The sequence below is a fragment of the Balaenoptera acutorostrata genome, chromosome 8, assembly GCF_949987535.1.
Source record: "Balaenoptera acutorostrata chromosome 8, mBalAcu1.1, whole genome shotgun sequence".
Classification (NCBI taxonomy): domain Eukaryota; kingdom Metazoa; phylum Chordata; class Mammalia; order Artiodactyla; family Balaenopteridae; genus Balaenoptera; species Balaenoptera acutorostrata.
Window position 1 is genome coordinate 96,993,006 of NC_080071.1, and position 9,886 is coordinate 97,002,891.

General features: G+C 46.4%; 1 protein-coding gene across 1 annotated transcript; it reads right to left on the reverse strand.

Annotated features, from left to right (window-relative positions):
• Positions 1-1,518: 1,518 nt before the first annotated feature.
• LOC103006490 (sal-like protein 4) lies at positions 1,519-4,678 on the reverse strand. Its single transcript, XM_057551714.1, is given in 2 exon segments — positions 1,519-2,737; positions 2,739-4,678. Coding segments are annotated over 2 exon segments (3,159 nt in total).
• Between the last annotated feature and the right edge of the window lie 5,208 nt (positions 4,679-9,886).

Genomic DNA, 9,886 nt, shown 5'->3' on the forward strand with positions numbered 1-9,886 from the left:
AAGCCTCTGGTGTATTTTCTGTAACAATATCCACTTCACAGTGTAAACAGGTACTATTATTGTGTTCACTTACAATTCCAGAAGGAAAGGCACAACTTGGCAAAACAAAAAAAAATTTTTTTGGATCCTAAAGTCAGGTGCAATTACCGAGAGACAGACTTGAGAACAGTTGCAATCCACTTTTCCACATAGAGGGGCAAAGACTTCACCCAGAAATGTGGGTCTTTCTTTCTCCTTCTGTGTTAAATCCTCAAGAGTAACGCTTCATCGTCTGCTTAATATCACATATACAAAAGGGGGATTAAGAAAAAGAGAATCACAACAACATCTTGAACTTCCAGCTGCTCCCACCAATACATCAACTCTTAGGTTTACGACAGGGCCTAGGAACACTTCAGCGGTCATCAAATAAGAAAATAGAGACTATAGCTACAAAAATAACACATGAATGAGGTAGATAAATTAAAGCTTTCACATCCAGGACTTGCCTGTTCCATCTTGGTAGCCTTCATGCAATACTCAGAAAAAAAAAAATCTTCATAATTACTTGGCATAAGTCACAATCAAGGAACTTCTGGTACAAATTAGTATAAGAAGTTATTAGTATATAATAAGAAGACACGCCCTTCTGGTGAGTTTGTTTCTTCAAGAACGGACACCCAGCTCTTCAGAGTAGGCACCGGTGAACTAAATTAAGTCACCTGAGATTCCCTGCTCAGGTGCTCACCTCTCCTGGTTTTAGGAAGAAGAAGGGCATCTGGAAAGCTTAGGGAGGACACCTTGGCACTCTTGGGGCTCCAACTGAACTGTATTTAAATAAGCAGCAACACACACACCGACTCTCTAAGGACTAAAATCTGTCCACTTGAGGGCATTCTACTTAAGGTTCCAAGGTTGAAAAAAAATTTGGAATTCTACAACCTTGGTTTAAAAAAAAAAAAAAGTACATTCAAAAAAGAAAAGAAAAATGGGCGTAGGGTTGGGAGAATACCAAACAGGTCCCTAAACAGACGACAGACCTTGTCCATTTACCCGCATACAGTCACCGCAGAAGTAAGTATACAGTACCCACCCACCCCTCCCCCCAACCCCTAAACAGGCAAAACAGTTGTCTTCTCCATGGTGCTTCAACACCTTCCAACTTGAAATAGGTGACAGTCTTTGGAAACAGTTACTCTAGGTTGTACAAAGGTTTTATGTATATAGTTTGTTGCAAGTAACAAAACTACTTTGCAAGACCCGCTTCTTTCCAAAATTAAAAAAAAATACTAGTCTATATTTGTTTTAGTATGAATTTTTTTTTTCTGATTTTTCTTTTTTGTTTGTTTGTTTTTGCAAAGCAGCATAGCAACATTGTGATTGTAGGATGTGCCTGAGGTTGTGGTCACAACTGTAAACATTATTTGCACATCAGGAAGAAAACTGGAGGAGATGGGGGTCTTTAAGAAAAACAAACAAAAAAGGGACAGTTCTAGAGAGGTCACTGCACTGCTCCTTTGACGTGCGTTCTCCTGTAGCTTAGCTGACGGCGATCTTGTTTTCCTCCAGGAAGTGAGGGAACTGGTGTTTGGGGACGCTGTTGGCAGCTCCCGGCTTCTCCACCTCGGCACTGATGGCCGACTGGGAGCCATCCATCTTGGAGGTAGCGGTGTTATTCACCACGGAGCTGGCCCCCAGCGACACTGGGAGGGTGGGAATGCCACCACTCTGGATCACGGAGATTTCATTGGTCTTCATGGCCAGACCACCATTGAGCATGGTGGTGTACTGGTTCCACACAACAGGGTCCACGTTCACCGAAGGGGCCAGGATTTCCTTGGGAAATATCTCGGGGACCCTCTTTCCATCTGTTCCTAATAGAGCCATGGTGTTCTCGATGGCCAGCTTCCTGCCACGGCGTGCCGAGCTATTGTTGGCCCCATGCGTCATATAATGGACCTGCAAGTTGCCTTTGGTGGTAAAAGCTCGCCCACAAATGTTACACACGAAAGGCTTCTCCCCGGTGTGAGTCCGCTCGTGAATCTGAAGCGCGCTGGCAGATGAGAAGTTCTTCCCGCACCTCGTGCAGCCGTGCTGCTTGGCCTGTCGTCGGGGCTGGACGGCAAGCAAAGGTGTCACGCCTGGGGACATGGTCGTGGGACCAACAAACGCACCAGGAACTTCAACTTTGACATAGGCTGGCTGGGCTCGGATAAATGTCAGTGGGCCACTGCTCCGACCTTCCGTCTCAGGGCGGCTGTTCTCGGAGCTGTCCGCTTTGCCACCGGCATCAGGAGACTTGGACTTGACACTCTCCACTTGGCTATTGGCTGGGGAGACTGCCTGGAAGGACGTGGTCTCCAGGACATCTGGACTTCGGCTCGGATACTCCTGGTCCCCCATCACTGAGGAGGAAGAGTCGTTGGTCAAGCCATCACTCTCCACTGAACCATTCTCTCAGCTGCTCTGTCGCTGCAGGACAAGACCAGCGAGACCCGTCTTCCCCGGGGCATCTAGGGAAGCCACCGAGGACAGCCCTAGAGTAGGTGATGCCGAGTGGATGCTGGGAAGGGGCATGGGGACCTTCGAGGAGCTGCCAGGGGCCTCCTGGGAGCAGACTTTGTCTACATCGATGCTTTCGACATCATCGTGACAGACAACGCTTGTACTGCCATTTTCACCGACCATCATTGGCTCGGGATCCGTAAAGTCACAGGGATTCTCCGGCAGAGGCGTGTTGGTAATCTGACCACCCATGAATATGCTGCTGCAGCATGACCGCGTTGGTAAACTTCTTCTGGCAGATGGGGCACGAATGCTGCGTCTTTATGCACGTGTTGGTCCGGTGCACCCTGAGGTGCGTCTTCAGGTTGCCTTTGGTGGAGAAGGCTCGACCACAGATCTTACACTGGAACGGCCTCTCCCCGGTGTGGGTGCGGTAATGCATCTTGAGGGAACTTTGGCAGCTTAAGACACGGCGGCATATGAGACATTCATTGGGGTCGATGGTGGCCTTGTCAATGTTCTCCACCAGCTGCTGCAGCTTCAGGGTCTCTGACCCCGGCTCGGGTGTCCCACTCCCTTGGAAGGCACCAACCCTCGGGGAATTATGGTTTAGCCCCACCCCAGGTAGGATGGATCCATCCTCACTTTCCGGAGAAGGCCCGGGCTGCAGGTCGCTGGGCAATGGGCCACCCATGAGGTCCTTGGGGTTAGTCCCCGAAGAGAGATTCTGAGGTAGCCCTACATTGGGGGTCCCCGTCGCAAGGACGGGTTTGTTGTCTAAGGAGAGCCCGGATTCATCTACGGGGACAGGGCCAGAGAGCATGTAGGGAAGGCCACTGCCTGCCGCCATCTTGTCGTGGAACTCGGCAAACAGCTGGGGGTTTGCCTTCACCTGGGGATGCCGATGAAAGTGCACCTTGAGGTTGCCCTTGGTGGTGAAGCGGTGGCCGCAGACAGAGCACACGAAGGGTCTCTCTCCGGTGTGGGAGCGGAGGTGGATCTGCAAGGAGCTATCAGTCCCAAAAACCTTGCTACAGTACTTACACTTGTGCTTGTAGAGGACCTCGTCCTTGGGTTTGACATCTACCGGGGAGACACTCGGTGGCTTCCCTTTCCCTTTCTTGGACGGGTCTAACGCCACCGCGGAGAAGGGGCTCTGGAAGAGCACAGAGCCTGGGGCCTGAGGTAGCAACGCCCCCGGGAGATGCGACAGGACGTTGGGGAGCACCCGGGTCCCATCTGGCTTCAGGGCGAAGGGCGTCAGCCCCGGGGACACGGAGCTGGCAGTGGAAGGGATGCTGGTGTGAGGTAGCTTGGCTGGCTTCAAGGTGTTCAGGGGCAAAGCCGGGCTCCCCACCTTCTGGCTGAGCAGAGCCACAGCCGCCGAAACCTGCTGGGACACGTGGCCGCCCAGCGTCTTCAGGGAGTCTGCTCCGGCCACACCACTGGAGTGGAGGGCGTGGGAGGCCCACAGGTTCACCTGCACGCGGATCTGCTCCGTGAGCTGGATTTGCTGGAGCTGCTGCTGCTGCAGACACTGGATCTGCTCGAGGACCCAGGGGATGCTGCTGGCGCCGGGCAGCGGGGCTGGGGCTGCGTCCGTGCCCCGCTGGTTCACGGCCACCTTGGTGCCCCGCAGTGCTTGAAGTGTGACGTTGGTGTTGGCCACTTTGCCTTTGGGTAAATAGCTTATGTCCTGGGGTGTAGGCGGCAGGGCGGCCTCCGTCTTTAAGTACACGACGGACTCTGCCCCCGGCTTCTCCCTCGTGTCCCCTGAGCTGCCACCGTCCTCTCTGTGACCGTCCTTCCTGCTTGGGCTGCGTGGCTGGTGGCTCAGCAAAGCCCCGGAGAAGTCTTCTGAAGGCACCGGCCCCTCGCTGTCGTTCATGATGAGGACAGGTGGATTTTTAGTGCAATTTTTCTTATGGTCTAAGAACTCCGAGAAACTGAAGAACTCGGCACAGCATTTCTCACAGATGTGGGTCTCCTCCCGCCGAGGCCTCTTTATCCCTGCTCCGTCCACGTTCATGTCATCGCCACTCTCTGGGAGGTTCATTGGAGTACCCGGCTCCCCCGCCGCCGGCGCCGCTGCGGCCGCATCTGCAAACTCCGGGGCCGGCTGCTGCGGCTGCTGTTCACCCTGGTCCTCCTCCGAGTTGATGTGTTGGGGTTTCGCCTGCTTGCGCCTCGACATGGTGCGAGCATCGGGGCGCCTGGAGAGCCGCGGTTATTTGCCCACTCCGCCACAAATTCCTGGAGTTGGGAAATTTACCCCCCTTCGGCCGGAACGCGCATGTCCCAGTAATTCTTTTTTGTTTGTTTTTTGTTTTTTACAGATTCAATTTCACTTCTAGTGATTGATCTGTTCAAATTATCTATTTTTTCTTGATTCAGTTTTGGATGGGCTGTATGTTTCTAGAAACTTGTCCATTTCTTCTAGGTTGTCAAATTTGTTGGCATATGAATATTCATAGTATTCTCTTAAGGTTTTTTGTATTTCTACGGTATCAGTTGATGTTACTCCTTTTTCATTTCTTATTTTGTTTAATTGTGTTCTCTCTCTTTTCTTCTTGGTGAGCTGGCCAAAAGGTGTGTCAATTTTGTTTACCCTTTCAAATAACCAGCCCTTGATTTTATTCTATTTTTAAAAATTTCTATTTTATTTATTTCCTCTCTGATTTTGATTATTTCCTTCCTTCTGCTGACTTTAGCTTTTGTTTGTTCTTCGTTTTCTAATTCTTTCAGGTAGTAGGTTAGGGTATTTGAGATTTTTCCTTTTTTTGAGGAAGGCCTGTATGGCTATGAACTTCCCTCTAAGAACTACTTTTGCTGCATCCCATAGATTTTGTAAGGTTGTGTTTTCATTGTCATTTGTCTCAAGGTATTTTTTAAAATTTCCTCTTGGATTTCACTGTTGACACATTGGTTTTTTATTAGCATGTTTTTTAGTCTCCATGTAATCAGTTTTTTCTCATTTCTTTCCCCGTGTTTGACTTCTAGTTTCATGCTGCTGTTGTCAGAAAAGATGTTTGAAATAATTTCTAGACTCTTAAATTTGTTGAGGCTTTTTTTCTGCCCCAGTATGTGCTCAGTCCTCAAGAATGTTCCATGTGCACTTGAAAAGAATGTGTATACTGCTTTGTTTTTGTTTGGGTTTTTTTTTGTTTTGTTTTGTTTTTGGTTTTTTTGGAGGTAACGTCCTGAAAAGATAAATTAAGTCTAACTGTTCTATTGTATCATTTACAATCTCTGTTGCCTTATTGATTTTCTGTGTAAACTATCTGTCCATTGATGTCTGGGGGTGTTAATATCTCCTATGTTATTGTATTCCTGTCAATTTCTCTACTAGTATTTGTTTTATGTATTTGGGTACCCCTATATGGGGTGCATATATGTTGATGAGTATAACATCCTCTTCTTGTATTGATCCTTTTATCGTTATAGAGTGTCCTTCTTTATCTTTCCTTATGGCCCATGTTTTAAAGTCTATTTTATCTAATATGAGTATTATGACCCCTGATTTTTCGTCCTTTCCATTTGCATGAAATATCTTTTCCATCCCCTTACTTTCAATCTATGTGTGTCTGTTGCCCTAAAATAGGTCTCTTGTAGGCAGCATATAGTGGGCACTTGTTTTATTATCCAATCTGCCACTCTCTCTTTTATTTATTTTTAAATTAATTTTTATTGGCATATAGTTGATTTACAATGTTGTATTAGTTTCTGCTGTGTATGTCTTTTTTTTTTTTTTTTAAAGGATTTTCTTATTTATTTATTTATTTATTTATTATTTATTTTTGGCTGTGTTGGGTCTTCGGTTCGTGCGAGGGCTTTCTCCAGTTGCGGCAAGCGGGGGCCACTCTTCATCGCGGTGCGGGGACCGCTCTTCATCGCGGTGCGCGGGCCTTTCTCTATCGCGGCCCCTCCCGTCGCGGGGCACAGGCTCCAGACGCGCAGGCTCAGCAATTGTGGCTCACGGGCCCAGCTGCTCCGTGGCATGTGGGATCTTCCCAGACCAGGGCTCGAACCCGTGTCCCCTGCATTAGCAGGCAGATTCTCAACCACTGCGCCACCAGGGAAGCCCTGTATGTCTTTTAATTGGAGCATTTAGTCCACTGACATTTATGATAATTATTGATAATTTGTTGACATTTTAAACCTTGCTTTCTAGTTGATTCTGTATTTCTTCTTTGTTCCTTTCTTTTTGTTTTTCCTTTTGTGGTTTGATGATTTCCTCTTATTTCATGCTGTGTTCTCTTCTTTTTTGTTTTTTGTGAATCTATTGTATGTTTTTTACTTGTGGTTACCTTGTTTTTCAAGTATGTTAACCCCTTCCTATATCTACTTGCTTAAGACTGATAGTCATTTAGGCTCAAACACAGTCTAAAAAAAAAAAATCTTACTATCTTCCCCATTTCACGATTTTGATGTCCTCTGCTACATCTTCATGTTTATTATTTTGCTGTTCATTGTGGTTATCCTTGCATTCACAAAATTTTTATTTTAATTTAAAAAAACGTTTTAATCTGTATACTAGCTTATTTAAATGATTTACTTTCTGATTCTGATATTGTTTTTCCTATAGCTTCTTGCTTCTTTTCTTTTGTTTTTAATTAATTAATTAATTAATTAATTTGTTATTTATTTTTGGCTGTGTTGGGTCTTTGTTGCTGTGCGTGGGCTTTCTCTAGTTGCGGCGAGCGGGGGCTACTCTTAGTTGTGGTGCGCAGGCTTCTCATTGCAGCATCTTCTCTTGTTGCAGAGCATGGGCTCTAGGCACACGGGCTTCAGTAGTTGTGGCTCGTGGGCTCTAGAGCACAAGCACAGTAGTTGTGGCTTAGTTGCTCTATGGCATGTGGGATCTTCCCAGACCAGGGCTCAAACCTGTGTCCCCTGCATTGGCAGGCGAATTCTTAACCACTGCGCCACCAGGGAAGTCCCTTCTTTTCTATTTAGAGAAGACCTTTCAACATTTCCTTTAGGATAGGTTTAGTATTGCTGTATTCTTCTAGTTTTTGCTTGTCTGAGAAATTCTTTCTCTCTCCTTCTATTCTAATTGATTATCTTGCTGGGTAGAGAATCCTAGGTTGCAGATTCTTCCCTTTCAGGACTTTGAATATGTCTTGCCACTCTCTTCTGGCCTGCAGAATTTCTGTACAGAAATCAGTTGATAGCATTATGGGGGTTCCCTGGTAATTAACTCTTTGTTTTTCTCTTGCTGCGTTTAGAATCGTCTTTAACTTTTGTCATTTTAATTATAATATGTCTTGGTGTAGTCTGTTTGTATTCATCTTGTTTCAGACCCTCTGTGCTTCCTGTACCTGGATATCTGTTTCCTTCTTTAGGTGTGGGAAGTTTTCAGCCATAATTTCTTCAAATACATTTTGATCCCTTTTTCTCTTTCTTCTCCTCTGGAATCACTATTATGTGTAGATTGGCACGCTTTATATTATCCCATAGGTCACTTATTGTGCTTTAATTTTTTTCATTTGGCTTTCTGTCTGCTGTTCTGTTTGGGTGATTTCCATTTTTTCTATCTTCCAGGTCACTTATTTGTTCTTCTGCGTTATTCATTCTGCTCTTCGTTGCCTTTAGCTCAGCTTTTGTCTCAGGAAATGAATTTTCTAATTTTTCTTGGCTCCTCCTTATAGTTTCTAGTTCCTTTTTACATTAATTTGCATTTCTGTCGATAGCCTTTCTTTATTCCTTCAGTATTTTCATTATCTTCTTTTGGAACTTGGTGTCTATCAGACTAAAGAGGTCTGTTTCATTCTTTCAGGGAAATTCTCTTGATCTGTTAATTGGGAGTGCTTCCTCTGCTTCCTCATTTTACTCATATTTATCTTACTCTGTGACTTTAGGAGAAACAATTATCTACTGTGGTCTTGGAGGGCTATTTTTACGTGAGAGCATCCCTGTGTATCTTGCATGGTTTTAATATTCTTGGTGCGAGGACTGTTTTTAGTGTGGATGCCTGCCTCATCTTCCCTCAGTGTGTGCTGGCCATTATCCCCTTGATAGGGGGTGTGCAGATGCAGTGGCTGGTGCCCACCCCCGGAGTCTGTGGCAGCAGCGTGGAACCCACATTTAGAGTCAGTAAAAATATTTAATTTTTTAACCTTCCCTAATTGCAAAGCTCTCATTCATGCTATTAGCTTGGCCTTCTGGGCTGATTCTGGAGTGGCAGGGTCTTGGCTTCTATGACTTCACCGAGGCTAACTGGCATACCCTGCCTTCCAGGTTCCCATGTCTATATTACTCCTCCTGTTGGTAAACCATTTGACCTCTGGGTCGTCAAGAGGTTCATCTAACAGATCAGACCTGCTGGAGTAAGTTTGTGCTATGGTCTCTATCCACTGTTGGACTAAGTCTCCATTCTTGACAGCTGGAAGCAGATCTGCAGAGTTCAGGGTTTGACACACTTTTAAGGGAATATCAGGGGGGTCCATTAAGAGGGCCTGACATCTTCTTAACCTTCCCCCAGTCAACCAATGATGTCCTTTGACCACCAGCATAGATTGTACCTGATGAGGGGTTAATTCATCTAAGTGTCGTCCCAGGATAAGCTTGGAAGCTCATTAACCAATGGGGCTGTGGCTGCTACTGCCACGGGCAGCTTGGTCATCCCAGGGCTACTGAGTCCAGCTGTGTTGAGAAGTAAGCCACTGGTCGCTGATCTGGTCCCAGCTTTCGGGTCAGGACTCCTGGTGCCCTCCCTGACCTCTGGTGAACGTGTAGGGTGAAGGGCTTGTCCAAATTTGGAAGCCCCCGTGCTGGTGCTCTACTCAACTCTGTCTTTAGAATCTCAAAGGCCCATTGCTGGTCCCTATTCCACTGAAGGGGTTCCCTTTCTCCTCCCTTTAGAGTCTCATATAGAGGTTTGGCTATAAGGCCACAATTTGGGATCCAGATAGGGCAGAACCCAGCCATCCCGAGAAAGCCTTGGAGTTGCCTCTGTGGTTGGAGATGGTAATGCACTCACTGCGGTTTTTCCCTCTGTGGCCAAGGCTCGAGCCCCTGGGGTCAAAACAAATCCTAAATACTGAACCCATTGCTGTGAGATCTGAGCCTTAGATGGGAAGACTTTCTATCCCCTTTCTGCCAGAAAATTAGGATTTTAACAGTATTTTGATCTGAATCTTGCTTTTTCTCACTACTTGTCAATAAGTTATCAACATATTATAGCAAGAGTTCTCTCCTCAGGGCTCAGTTCCCTCAGCTTCCTTGACAACATGTTTCCAAAAAGATGGGGGCTGTCCTGAAAATCCTGCAGAAGCACTGCCTCAGTATATTGGGGAGCCTTCAGCATGTCAAGGTCCCTCCGTTCAAAGGCAAAAAGGTATTGAGAGTCTGGATGAAGGGGAATTCAGAAGAATGCATCTTTGAGGTACAAAGCAGAGAA